Below are 13,362 nucleotides of genomic sequence, written 5' to 3'. Positions count from 1 at the left end.
GCATGAAGCCATACTGCTGCTCACTCATCATCACCCCTCTTCTTAACTTAGCTTCACCAACTCTTTCCCACAGCTTCTTGGTACGGCTGATCAGCTTGATCCCTCTCTAGTTAGCACAGAGGGAAAGAACAGCTCTCTTAATTCTTGTTTCCTTTTCTTGCACCCTCCACCCTCTTTCCAATTCCACCTTCCGTGTAAGTAAAAGCCCATCACTTGTACTTCTTTTTCTCACTTCTTTGGGGGTTATAAATTTGAAATGAAATAAATGTCAAAAGAATATATTAAAACTAAACAAAACAACGACAATAGCACATGCTAGCATAATTGTGACACAGAGCCACTATAAAAGTTGCGGCTAGGAATTAATTAGTGAGAATTTGAAAGAGGAAGTCATTATAAAGGATGCAGCATCGTTAAAGGAATGGTAACAAGTCCTACCGGGAGAGTTCTGTGGCGACGAGGCGGGGGAACAGCGAGGAGAGAAGCTGAGGTTGTGATGGATGGGGTGAGGTGGAACACATGACATGATTTCCTCTTCAAATAAACTGCAAGAAACAGAGCAGAGAAGCAAAACTTTGATTAGTGGCGTGAAAGTAGACACTGGGTTTGAAGCTGAATCCACCTGAATCCAAGTTCTTCACCTTAACAGGATGACCAGGTCAGCATCACATGACAGCTTCTCCACTCCCTGATTTCCTTCAGTCCTGACGTAGTGGATCTTCTCCCTGAACAATCGAGAGGGAAACGAATTGGTTTGTAATTTGTCTCTTTAAAGATATCTCATCCCTCCCTCAGGTACGACCAGTCTGTCTGCTCCTGCTGCTGAGAGACAGCGTGATGCCACCACCTCCAACATCTCAGCAGCAGTCATGAGTCAGGCAGAGGGACTTATGAAGCATTGTTAAAAAACACCAAGACAGAGAGACCAATACACTGTGCTGATTATCTACTCATTTTAAGCTTTGTCTGGTTCAAAGTTATCGTTGCCTCTACTTGTCTCTTAATCGTATAAAACAAACCCTAACATGATTGTTAATGATGCTGGCATCAGGCGGATATTTTACGTGAGAAAGCGTACCTCAGTGCATGGTTCCTAGTCAGGCTGGGCTGTCGCTCCTGTAACAAGTCAAATATGTTTGGCTGTCGAAGAAATGCCACTATCTTGTCATTGTAAGCTGGTGAGAGAAGCAGTCAGACATAAACACGGTAAAAGAACGACTCATCAGTAAAAAATACAAACAATGTGCCGGTGATGGGCTTACATGGAGCGCTCAGCTGCTGTGAGTCAGCATAATGCTGACTTCGTATAGCAGCTACCAAGCTGTTTCCTGGCCTGGCCATCAGAGACGCCCCTCGACTCCTGGACACATCAGAGGCCTGAAACAAAAACAACATAAGACTGCTGTCCAAATATAATGAAAGATTTAGTCGTGGACATTTTTTATTTATCTCCTGATTAGACTCGACAAGGGAAGAAGGGCGCATATATATCCTACACTGAGCAGTGTGCCGTAACCGTGAGAAAAACAACCTTTATTGTCATTTCTGCTGCAGTGGTTTGTCATCCACGTTTCTGCTCTTGCACTCTTGACAGGGGCACCCACGCGGTTGTTATACTGATATACTCCAGGTACCAAAATATGTTTTTCCCAGAGCTAATTTTTACAGTTTTATATGTGAAAAAGTTTCTGGTTTTTAAGTTAATTATGCACATATGTTAATTACCATTTTGTTAGAGTCCAAATTGAAAATAAAACGGGTCCAGATTCAGTGAAGTATTTTGAGGTGAGTGCCCCCAAATCTCAATAATACTGTATCAATGAATTCTGAACCTTTAATTTCAAAGATTGAATCCTTGTTTAGGAATGTGTCACGGTCCTTTGGCCTCGTGTTTCATGTTTTTGGCTGTATTTGAAGTCTCAGTTTGTCTCAGTACTCTGCTGTGACGCGCTGCTGTGCTGCCATGTTTTCCCTGATGTTTTTTGGACTGTCATTAAAGGTGAGCCTTTCATTCATTCCACCTGTGAGTCAGCATTCTGCCCTTATTCAGCCTCACATGTATATTGCACAAAGAGCAGAAGCTGTCAAAATAAACATATTACATTGTAAGACTTTACAACTGGCTCTTTAAAGAGCACTGCGTTCATTCTCTGCCAAATATAAATGTTTTAATATCTTACCCAACCCGTCCAGCACAGTGGAAAGATAGAGGGCCAAATGTCATGTGATATTTCACTACAAGCTATAATAAGCAACAGCGCCTTGGCCAAACGAATCCACGGATGGAGACCCCACTTAAAATTTGGTTTGATGCAGTCAGAGAAAAACAAAATAAGGAACACTGATAAGCAGTGCATTGATACAGTGCTCTACTTTGAATTATTTCTTATTCAAGCTTTATTCCCAACAAAACAGATTGCTAGTCCTTCAGTAAAGACTAAGGGGCTTTGATCTGGAAAAATTGGAAAAGGAGGTGAATTTCCTCTTATGACTGGAAACATGAGGAAAATTCACTAATAGGTGGAAAAGCCCATCCACTCAGTTTTGGAGGCAGTTTGGATGGAGAAGCTATTCAAATAACGATGGCGTTGGACGTCTAGTTGTGGAATAAAATGTTTCAGGACATGACCACTACTCCAGCGATTCTTGTTTAAGTTAAAAACAGACATGACTCTTTTGTCTTTTCAGACTCTTGTCGCGCGGCAAGGTCTGCGGTGACGCTGCAGGTGACGCACCTGAGCAGCATCCGCAATCACGCCTCGCTGGCTTAAAAGTCTGTGTCTGTCTAATGTGGTTGTTGTTCATGTGTTCGGCGGCTGACCTGAAAAGCTGCAGCCGAGCCGTGTGATTGTGCACAGCGACCGCGTGCGGAAAGAGTAAATAAAGAAAAGCAAAAAGTGTGGTAGGGTCGTCATCTGTGTCACATTGGTGCCGAAACCCCGGAGGCGGCATGGTGGAACCGTGACCGGGCCAGCCAGGGGAGGAGCTGGCCCAAATGCTGCCACCCAGCAGGATCGAGCAGGGCGTGCTGCTAATTGAGAATCTGATCCGGTCCTGTCCGACACCGCTGCCATTTTCTGAGTATTTGTAAACCGACAGATGCAGATGGGTTAGAGTACCTCCCCGGCGCTGTAGCTGCGTAGTCTCTGCAGGTGCTGTTTGTGGGCGAGGTGGCCAGGCAGCCGGCCATTCTGCAGAGGTATCCGAGGGTCGATGAAGGTCGTGGCTCGGCTGTTGTGATCTACAAAGAAAGACTAAGAGACAGACAAAAAAGGACTGAAGCAAACATGTTGATTGATAACAGAAAACACACTCATATTCTTTGCTGTTGTTAATCATTCAAAATGAGAGGTTCCAACTGTTAATGGCAGCACCAGCATAAAATAAATAAATCAAACTTGAACATTTGCATTAAATACACAAAGGTAATCTGGAGAGCACTGAGCTGGTTCAGTGTAGTCACATAATGGAAAACGAGAATTATTGTAACGTGTGCAATGGATCTGTGATCTTGTTGACTATCAAATAGTTGCATCAAAGAAGAGGACCAGGTTGGCGAGCACTCAGTCAGTTGATGTCTTCAAAGCTATTTCGGTGTGTCAGAGAAGTCAAACAGATAAATCTGCTACTATATTGAATTTAAATGGGGTCATGCTGGCAATTATATGCAGTCTGAAAACCTGTTTCTGTCTAAATACATAGAAATTCCCATGAGCCCTTACTTACTGTTCATATTTCATGCCTTAACAGTGCGGTCCAGGTCAACTTTGACCAGGGCCAAGAGTTTCGTCAAAATAAGTGTCTTTATCAAATTTTCTACTATTGAAATACTTAGAAAGTGTACATTTCTTATTTGGCATTAATAAATGGATCAGTAATGCTCATTTAAAAAGAAAAGAACACCCTAGAACTGTTGGGATTCATTAAATATCCACGTAAGTATAACAACTGTTAAATGCCATCCTCGGTCTATATCGTAAAATAAATTCACATAACCACCATGTGGTGGAAACAGACAGTGCTTATGAAGGTCCTCTCAGCTCCATGACGTATCGCTTCACCAACATTTCCAAGCACAAGGACTTGCTGACTATCAGGCGCTGACATTTGCTGAAAGGGCATTCATGTGGGCGAGTTGTCCTACCTTGCCCTGGGGGTCTGTTTTGATTTCCCAACCCCTTGGCAGCTCCAGCTGACTATCTGCAAACTTGTTGAGGAAGACCACAAGGTCCCTGTTATGTTGGTAGCGCTCAAAGTTTCTGGCATCACGGCGCACCTTCAGGATCATGTGCTTTACACAGCTGCTGCTGGTGAACATCCGGTACGCTGCCTATAGTCACAAATTATAGTCACCAAAAATTATCGAGCGTGGGACTCTTAATAAACCCATTAAACGACTTAATACTACAGTATTTCACCCTGGATAAGAACAGTACTGTGACAGCAAGATATCCACATCAGTGAAAAAGCCCAACAAAGGGCTCCTGGTTCAATAAACATATAATATGTGCTTGTACGTATCTTTTTGTATGTTTATACTCACATAGTTGCTGTGCAACACAGTAAAAAATTCTGGGTGTGTGATGAACTTGACAGCAGGAGACTGGAGGAGATGGCTGATCTTCTGTTGATTGACAGGGGAGGCGGGGCCTGCAAACAGGCAACAGGCCATTTAGGAAGCTTATATAATGAAATCTTTACTATTTATTACTGTTTTGTAAACCAACCCATGCAGTTTGATGTACATTAAAGTGCAACTGCTACAGTTTTTTTTCATCATTTAAGACAATCAGGTAATTTCAGCATCCCAACTATACAAGAGCGAATTATAAACCATGTTCATGTAAAATATTAGAGGGTTTACAGGAATATGATTGCTAGTGTGTCAGATGGAGGCGGAGGACAAGCTGAATAGGTGGTATTTTCAAACTGTTGCTAACACAACATGATTTTTGACTGTGATGTCATGTACTCTGTGCCAGTGCATACATATAGCATCAGTCCACAACATTTAAAGCATTGCTTTAGAAAACAGAACCTGCAGTAACACACACACATAGGCAGGACCTTCACAATTACACAACATAACCCAGCACACATCAGGACACTTGTCTTTCATGCGCAATGACGGTGGTATTAAAAGGCGCAGGCCGTGTGAGTGTAAAGCATGAGAGGGCTCAGTGCTGTACCTGTCTGAGTGGAGTCAGGATCAGTTTCAGTACTGCTGCTCCGCTCAGTCCTCTGACTCCCTCCACTCTCTTCTGTGGCCATAGTCCTCTGTATGTTCTGGTACCTGCATAATAAACGACAGCCAGGAATCTGAGAACCTTTCAAAAGTGTCCATTTCTGTCTCATGTCACATCATATTTACTACTTCATGTTTTCGATCCCTTTTCCAGACACCAGATGTCACCCTGACTCCACATTAGTTTATCTTACTGCACAGGCTCAGACTATTGAGTGCTACCTCACCTTTCTGTTCAAACTGGTGGTTTGGCTGCAATTTGTACTTTACATAGATAGTTTCAGCTACACTATATTTCCACTTCTAATTTGTACATTATTATATTTTTATTACAAATATTTTAGATATATCTGACTAATGTACTTACAAAATAAAGATCTGACACAGAAAAACACATTTACTTCTGTCAAAAATGTTTATAAACTATGTTTATAAATTATGACATGGATAAAGACTAAAAATCCAATTGATTAAGAAATGTATGTATTCTGGTCATTTTAATCGAATTACTATAAAGTACATTTCATTGAGAAGATACCAAGTGTCTCTTCTCTTCCACACTTCATTCATAATCCTTCCATGTTTTATGGAAGTAAAGCAAACATAGTTACTGGCAGGACGAAGGTCCATTATAACCTGCGACCCACATTCACTGATCTCTGTGCTAGCCCACACCAGCTGATCACTCAAGTGATCCACTTCCCTCCCTTTTCTCTTCATACACTAACTGTGCATCTGCAAGCCTCTTTGCAACCGTCTGGACTCCAGATCCTCCATCCATGCTAACTTAATAATGAGGCATTCTTACTGCTTGCTGCATAGCAGGCGGAGGTACCAGAGCAATACCAACGAATATAAATCACTGCAGTTAAGAAATGTATCTTATTTTGACGGGTCTAGACAGAACTGCTGCAGTCTTACACTTGGAGTTTTCTCTGCGTGTTCCTATTCTGACCTTCTGTTGAGCTGCTCCATCTGATGTGTGGACCCTGAGCGAGGTATGCCATGGTTACATTTGGTAGCATGGCTCGGCCTCTGCCAGGTTGTGGTCCGGTTGACATGGTCCACGTAGAAAACTCTGCCATGGCTGTCAATCCGAGCTTCCCAGTCTGTGGTGACAGAGGGCAGTTTATTACATAAAGTTATTGGCGGAAGCACAGCTCCAGTGTCCACACATGAAGCAATTCACAGTGACAGGGCGACCAGGCACCATAGAAAGCCAATGGCATTCTGCGACTTCAAGCAACGGCAGGCAAAATAACTGCTGGCAAAGCAAAGAGGGCAGATCTTGAGCTGAATTTCAACACAAGTGATTGAAGTGACTGCCAGAGAGAGCAAAGGATACTGTTGATTGACATATGATATGGTGATAAATATGTCAGCGTGTTACCTAGGCAACCAGACTGGAAATGTCTTCTAGTGACAAAAAAAACAAAGTAGTAACAGAAATCCAGCTGCCTTGTTTACTTATTTTTGCAGGTTTAATTTAATAAACTACAGCTACAGTTTGAAATGTACATGCATTCATGGATGCCAAACTTTGGCTGCTAATTTTAGGGCACACTAATTTTGATAATTAGTGTGACCTGCTCTCTTTTCAAAGCTCAATAATTGTACCAAGCACATTCTTAAGAATATGTTACACAAATTCAAATTTATTTTTGATATTTTGAGATAAACACAGAATGGCGTTATCAAAGCCAAGGTCATAAAATGTAATCATTAGTTAGCAACAATTACCATGCTTGTGACCATAATTGACAACAGCTGGTACCTTCTACTCTACAACAGCTAAAAGGTGTGTTTGAGGGCACTTGTAGGACTGACAAGCACACAGTAAAGTAAAACATAGCAGAAACTCTGTGCAGTTCTGGGATGGAGTGCTGGAGATTTAAACAAGCCAGCAGTGTCTCTCAAAGAAATTTTAAGAACTGCAGATTCCAAAATCATCCGAGCTAACAGGTATACAAGTTACTGGGAGGTGCAGCAACTTCAGAGAACCAAATGGTCAGAAACAACCAGGAAACCGCCATGACACAGGAACGAAACTGCCTGAACAACCAGTGTCATGGAAACAAAGATATTATTATCATTATTGATGGAGATGGTTCCGGTAAGAAACCTTACATCCAAATACAGCACACTGACAATTTGAACAAAACCTCCAGCTGACCACATAGACAAAGGAAAATCCTTCTGGAAGACATTTTTAATCTATGATGAGATTAAAAGTATTTCGGGGTCTTGTTCACAAGTGACTGGAGAAGGGAGCGGGAGATCAACAGACGGAATGGTGCTGCGGCTGCAGTGATGCAGACGCTGCACCGGTCTGTTGTGGTGAAGAGAGAGCTGAGTGTAAAAGCGAAGCTCTCAATTTACCGGTCGATCTACGCCCCTCCCCTCACTTATGGTCACGAGCTGTGGGTAGTGAGTGAAAGAACGAGATGGCGGATCGGCAGAAATTAGCTTCCTCCGAAGGGTGGGTGGCCTCTCCCTTAGAGATAGGGTGAGAAATTCAGCCATCCAGGAGGGGCTCAGAGTAAAGCCACTGCTCCTCCACATCGAATGGAGGCAGTTGAGGTGGTTCGGGCATCTGACAAGGATTCCTCCTGGGTGAGTGTTCCGGGCATGTCCCACCAGGAGGAGGCCCCGGGGCAGACCCAGGACACGCTGGACAGATTACATCTCTCGGCTGGCCTGTGAACGCCTTGGTGTTCCCCCGACAAGCTGGAGGAGGTGGCCAGAGGGAGGTCTGGGCTTCTCTGCTTAGTCTACTGACCCCGCGACCTGGCCCAGATAGGCGGAAGAAGATGGATGGATGGATGGATGGATGAGACAAATGTTGAGTGCTTTAGTTGCCAGAGGTTTGTTTGGAGGAGTAAAGGTAAGGCTTTCAATCCTAAGAAAACTGCCAGCTGGTGCAATAAATATAAAATGAATCAAACCAAAAAAAAAAACATTCAAAGAAATAAGCCAAACCCTTGACAGCAATGTCTAAGATGAGTAAGGTGTAATGGTGTGAGGTCCTTTCTGACATGACAAATGACAGATGATGAGATAGCAAATGTCTTCAGTTTGTTATATATAAATATTAAATGCTATTACCACATAGTCCTAACTATATCGAAGGCAAACTTTATTAAGCACTCAGTAGTACTTTTAGGACTACAAGAAACTACTACTACCCAACTTCTAGTCCATATTACCTGAAAGATGATTCCCTTAAAACCAAACACATGTAGAGAAGAGGTTCAGTTCTGAGTGAGGCTTTGGAGTAAACACCAGCTATTAGAATCAACCTGTCAATCAAAGCTGTCATACCTCAAAGTCTTAACAACATTCAAATGAATGAGTTAAAAAAAACACAGCTTGTAGGAAGAGGAACGCTCGATATATAGATTTTGGTATTTTGTAAGAACCATGTTTATTTTTGCTTTAAAAGTGGGCATTTTAACACAGGTTTATGTGGACTCACTTGCCTTTGAAGCCAACCTTAAGTGGCAATTACAGAAACTGCATCTTTGGGCAGTTCTAGGTTTGCTTCATTTTTTTTTGCCCTGGAGGCTGCTGCTTGTTGTTAAATGTAGCTATTCGGTCGTTAAGTGATGACGTGACGAATCCTGCTTCCGGGTCTAAAGTAGTCTGCGTTTAATATGGCTTTTGTGTTGTTAACATGTTTAATGTTTTGTATTTTCTTCTATTTGATCTCAAAAAGCTCCTAAAACAGTCAGTGATCACTGTTGACCTCCCTCGGCTTTTATTACCGCTAATCATTTATTTAAGCTCAGTTTTTAACACCTTAGGATGTAGCTACAGCCCAGCCCATGCAGCAGTATATGAATGACTAACCTCGTATTGTGGATGGATTATCTCAGTTGTTCTCCTGGCTGAAGTTTGGTCCTTTTACAGCATCCTGCCATGCGATTACATTTGTTCCTGACCACCGAGAACACTCACGTTAACTTTTAACTGTAGCTCAGGTGGCAGAGCAGGTCAGCCACTAATCAGAAGGTCGGTGGTTCGATCCCTGGCTGCATGCCAAATATCCTTGGGCAAGATACTAACCCCGTGTTTGCCTACTGGTGGTGGTCAGAGGGCCCGGTGGCGCCTGTGTCCGGCAGCCTCGCCTCTGTCAGTGCGCCCCAGGGCAGCTGTGGCTACAATGTAGCTTGCTATCGCCAGTGTGTGAATGTGTGTGTGAATGGGTGAATGACTGAATGTAGTGTAAAGCGCTTTGGGGTCCTATGGACTAGATAAGCGCTATACAAATGCAGGCCATTTACCATTACCATTTTATCGAGTGGAAAAAAAGTTAGCTTGTTTATATTATGCTAACATAGCTGTGTCGCTAGCGGTCACGTAGCACATCATTATATACCAGCTAGCCAAACTTCAGTAACCCTACAAACGTCACTGCTGTTTAGTTTTCTGTCTTCATTTATGCTGGAAGTGATAACAGAGCTGTACGTTTTAATTTGTTTCCAAAACCCCGCAGTCAGGACATGCTATATTGTATTTAGATAGAAGCTAGCGAGCTAACTCCCTGCTAACTTCTAACTCTTTTAAATGTCATAAATTCCGTTTTCATGGATGCCTGGATGTTAAACTCAATTGTTACACCTGGTAGAGCAGAACGCTGATCATTTTATTAAAGATGAAAGACTTTAGACAGTTTTTCAACTCTCAGTAATGCCATAGTGATCGTTTGATATATGGACCTGCAGCGGAGTTTAGACCCAGACACGGCTAGTGACGTCAGACTTAACGCCCGGATAGACAGCAGTATCAGTCTTGTAGTGCCACATCCGGGATTTGTTTAGCCCTTTAATAGCGATAATGTGAACGTGTCGGACTAGTACCACTGCAGCTTTCCTCAGCTCTGTCTAACTGCTTTGGGAGTAGGAGGAAGATGAAGAATGCTCCCAAAGGACAAAAAACCCCTGTGTTGTTTTTCATGACTGCTCTGCCTGCCCACGCGCACAAACACTCTTGAGCAGCCTTTATTAGCTGTCCTGACTGTGTTTAGGGAATTAGTATCTCTAATCTAGGTAACAGTCTTGTTCTATTCTGGGCTCTAGGTGGTCTGGATCAGATTTTAGTGATCGAATAATGTCACTCACCTGTTCTCTTCAAAAGAAAAGATATATTATAAACATAGTACTTGACTGTATGTGTTGTAAGACCACTACATCCAGCCTGTCTGCAGAAAGCTTCTTGAATCCACATACTAAACATCAAGAAGGAATTAATATTGAAACTAGAGTGTGGCTTTTATGAATTACAAAATGAAATACTTTTAACTCATGGTCATATCTGATTTTCAAAGATAAAAGATTCTGTGAGCTCTGTGAGCAGTGCACAGATCAGCAGGACGTCATGACAACTGATTGGAAGTCAAGTGTGGTCCAAAAAGAGTCTACAGCACTGGAAAAACCAATGGCGCAAATTGCAAATTTGACATTATTATAGTCCTCAGGAAAACATTCCCAAACAATCCTTATTACTAATTACTCCTCACATTTTTTGTAGGCTTTCAGTTCACTCCATATTTACATGCTGGTTTTTTCTGGCTTGTAGGGATATTTATCAGACCAAGCAGAATGGATGGATGAATGAAACAAAAAAGGTTTGTGATGCTGTAAGCACAAAAACATTACAATTGGAAAAAACTCAGCAGCAGTTTCTCTTTTACAAATACAGTACTTTTACAGTACTGTGTGAGAAAAATGGTGCTTGCAGGGGAAACAGTGATTGGGGACTCTCAGTGATGATGTAACGGCTCGGTTGAGTTTAGGCTTTCTGACAGCCTATCAGTATAGGCCAGCGAGCCATCCAACAATCCTACTCAGAGTAAATCTCCAACCATGTACCATGAAGCAGAGAGCAGTATGAAGCTGTATGTTCAAAGCTCGATGAGTACGTAAGGAGAGACGAGACAATGATAAGAAACACAGAGGAGAAGGAATGTATTTGGAAAGCAAATAAATGTGGCGGCATGCACACACAGCACAAACACTCAGAGTGTTAGCATGAGACTCCAGAGTAAGACTGGGAGCTGTTGGTTCTTACTTGGAGGTAAGGCTTGGTCAGTGGCAGCAGGAAAATGGTTTAGGTCATGGCTGGGTCGCAGGACTGGAAGATGGCCAACAGGAGGGGAGAAGCTTGAGCCTACAGGACATTAGAGAAACAGCACGGGGTGAATTACCATAGGGCCAAGGATATTCTGTACCAACTATAAGACTGGGAATAAACTGGACTTTGCCCACATAGATGTGGAATCCCCATGTGTTGTTAGTTAGATATGTGAACACTGAGGCTGTAGACAGACATGCCCAATGTTTCATATATAGATGTCATAGAGTTAATGACATGTAATGTTAGCATATATTTGGCTAATGCTACTGTAACTGTTTATCAAATCAATAAGGTTAAAGAAAAATCAGTGAAAGCTGAAATACCAATGTGTCAGTTTACCAATGAAAGGTTAAAAAAGAATATTTATTCTCAACAATTTTAATAACAAATTCATTTTGTTTTCGAATCAGAACATTTCCTGTTGTTAAATTTGAGAACCTGATACTTGTCTTTATCTTGCTAGTTTTACATTAGCTTAATATACAGTTGGGGTCATAAAGGTGCTTATACTGATGAGCATGAATGTCATGTTAATTTTGGGTTTTAATAATAGGAAGGTGAAATGACTGTGCAGCATAGGTCTTTAGCAACTCAAGAATTGGGTGTAAATAAATCTGTACAAGTTGCATCTCAAAACAAGCTCCTGGCATAATTCTCACTGGATATTTGACCATTCGTCTTGGCAGAATTGATACTGTTTATTTAAATTGGTTTCTTGCCTGGCATGAACTGAGCACAAATTTTCAAATGTTATGAGTATTGGTCAGTAAATGCTGTCAAATAAATCCTTTTGCTGGCAAAGAGAAACTATCAACAGTGTCCCAAATTACCATGACATTCATGTTGCAGTTATGTCAACTTCTGAGATTATAATCTAAATCATTTTTATTTATAATGAAATTGGTAGACAAGAGTATCTAAAAAATGAAAATATTTCTTGGAACATCTTTCATGCCCTGCAGACACATAAACAAATCATGCCCATCTGCCAACCACATTCCTTTAATCTCTTTTTGAACTACTCTACCACCAGCACCAATAACAAGAGCTAGAAGTTAGTCTTTCAGCTAATTGCCCCACCAACAATAAAAGCTGTCTCCATTTACATATATATATAGTTACTATTACTTGGAGACTGTTTTGAAATAGTCTCTAACAGCTTTTCCATCAGCTAGTAAAATGGTAAAATGGTGAGTGAGTATGTGGTCTGGATGAAGGAAAATGTGTGTTAATGCGAAGTGCAAACAGACATAGCATGCTTTGAGATAGGATTGTGATAGGATTAGCTGGAGTCAGCCTGAGGGAAATGTAATCCATAAAATGCTATCACATTAATGAGCAAGCTTTCCTTCCACTAAAAAAGAAACATTGATCACCAAGGAGAAGCACTGATGCTCAGGCATCAAATGTCTTTAACATGAGTACACACTGGCTGTACATACATTGCAAAACACAGAAACATCACTGTTGAGGTAGGACTGTGACGGAAGGCCATGATATGCATCACTGTGTGTAACTCGTTAATTGAGATTTGCCGCATTAATGCAGTTATGGCGTTAACGTCACTTTAACGAGATTAACGCTGACAGCACTAATATATATACATTAAAAAAGAGAGGTGAGATGATTTAAGGCTTCAGTGCTTGGGCTTTAGGGTGGAGATGGCCAATGTCTATCATTACCTCTTGTAAAATATAGTTGGAAGGCAAAGTTGGACGGATCACCTTTGCCTTAAAGGTTCTCATAGGCTGAGATTATAGAAAGCTCCAATTACAGGCTATAAAGTTTCTATAGTGGAAAAGCAGATTTTAATAATAAAACTAGTCTAAAGTTCCAAAAGCACACAAGTTAAAGTAAACCAGGAGAATCCGAAACAACATTCTGGCACCTTCAATTAATAAGTAATCAAATCGAGCAGTTCAATAAAGACAGAGGAACATTTCTTCCTGCTGATGTTCATGCTGGTAGATGGCAGTAAAGTT

General features: G+C 41.6%; 1 protein-coding gene across 5 annotated transcripts in view; it reads right to left on the bottom strand.

Annotated features, from left to right (window-relative positions):
• The window catches only part of hecw1a (HECT, C2 and WW domain containing E3 ubiquitin protein ligase 1a), a 98,877-nt gene that overhangs the window by 16,953 nt on the left and 68,562 nt on the right, over positions 1 to 13,362 (bottom strand). For 3 of the 5 annotated variants that reach the window (XM_086305395.1, XM_086305393.1, XM_086305394.1), the window contains 9 exons: positions 6,201 to 6,354; positions 5,190 to 5,293; positions 4,544 to 4,650; positions 4,145 to 4,330; positions 3,120 to 3,254; positions 1,263 to 1,377; positions 1,079 to 1,175; positions 642 to 725; positions 439 to 545 (listed from right to left, as the gene is read on the bottom strand). In XM_086305395.1, coding sequence (XP_086161521.1) covers positions 439 to 545; positions 642 to 725; positions 1,079 to 1,175; positions 1,263 to 1,377; positions 3,120 to 3,254; positions 4,145 to 4,330; positions 4,544 to 4,650; positions 5,190 to 5,293; positions 6,201 to 6,354 — 1,089 coding nt within the window. Of the gene's footprint in view, positions 1 to 438; positions 546 to 641; positions 726 to 1,078; positions 1,176 to 1,262; positions 1,378 to 3,119; positions 3,255 to 4,144; positions 4,331 to 4,543; positions 4,651 to 5,189; positions 5,294 to 6,200; positions 6,355 to 11,314; positions 11,414 to 13,362 lie in introns of all 5 variants that reach the window. The other 2 variants (XM_086305392.1, XM_086305391.1) reach the window with 1 other exon arrangement.

Source organism: Aulonocara sp. 'chitande type north' Nkhata Bay, linkage group LG9, assembly GCF_057382095.1.
Source record: "Aulonocara sp. 'chitande type north' Nkhata Bay isolate Kocher_YH1m ecotype deep benthic linkage group LG9, A_spYH_male_GT1.1, whole genome shotgun sequence".
NCBI lineage: Eukaryota > Metazoa > Chordata > Actinopteri > Cichliformes > Cichlidae > Aulonocara > Aulonocara sp. 'chitande type north' Nkhata Bay.
Note: the sequence above shows the minus strand (reverse complement) of the source record. Positions and strands in the feature narration are given on the sequence as shown.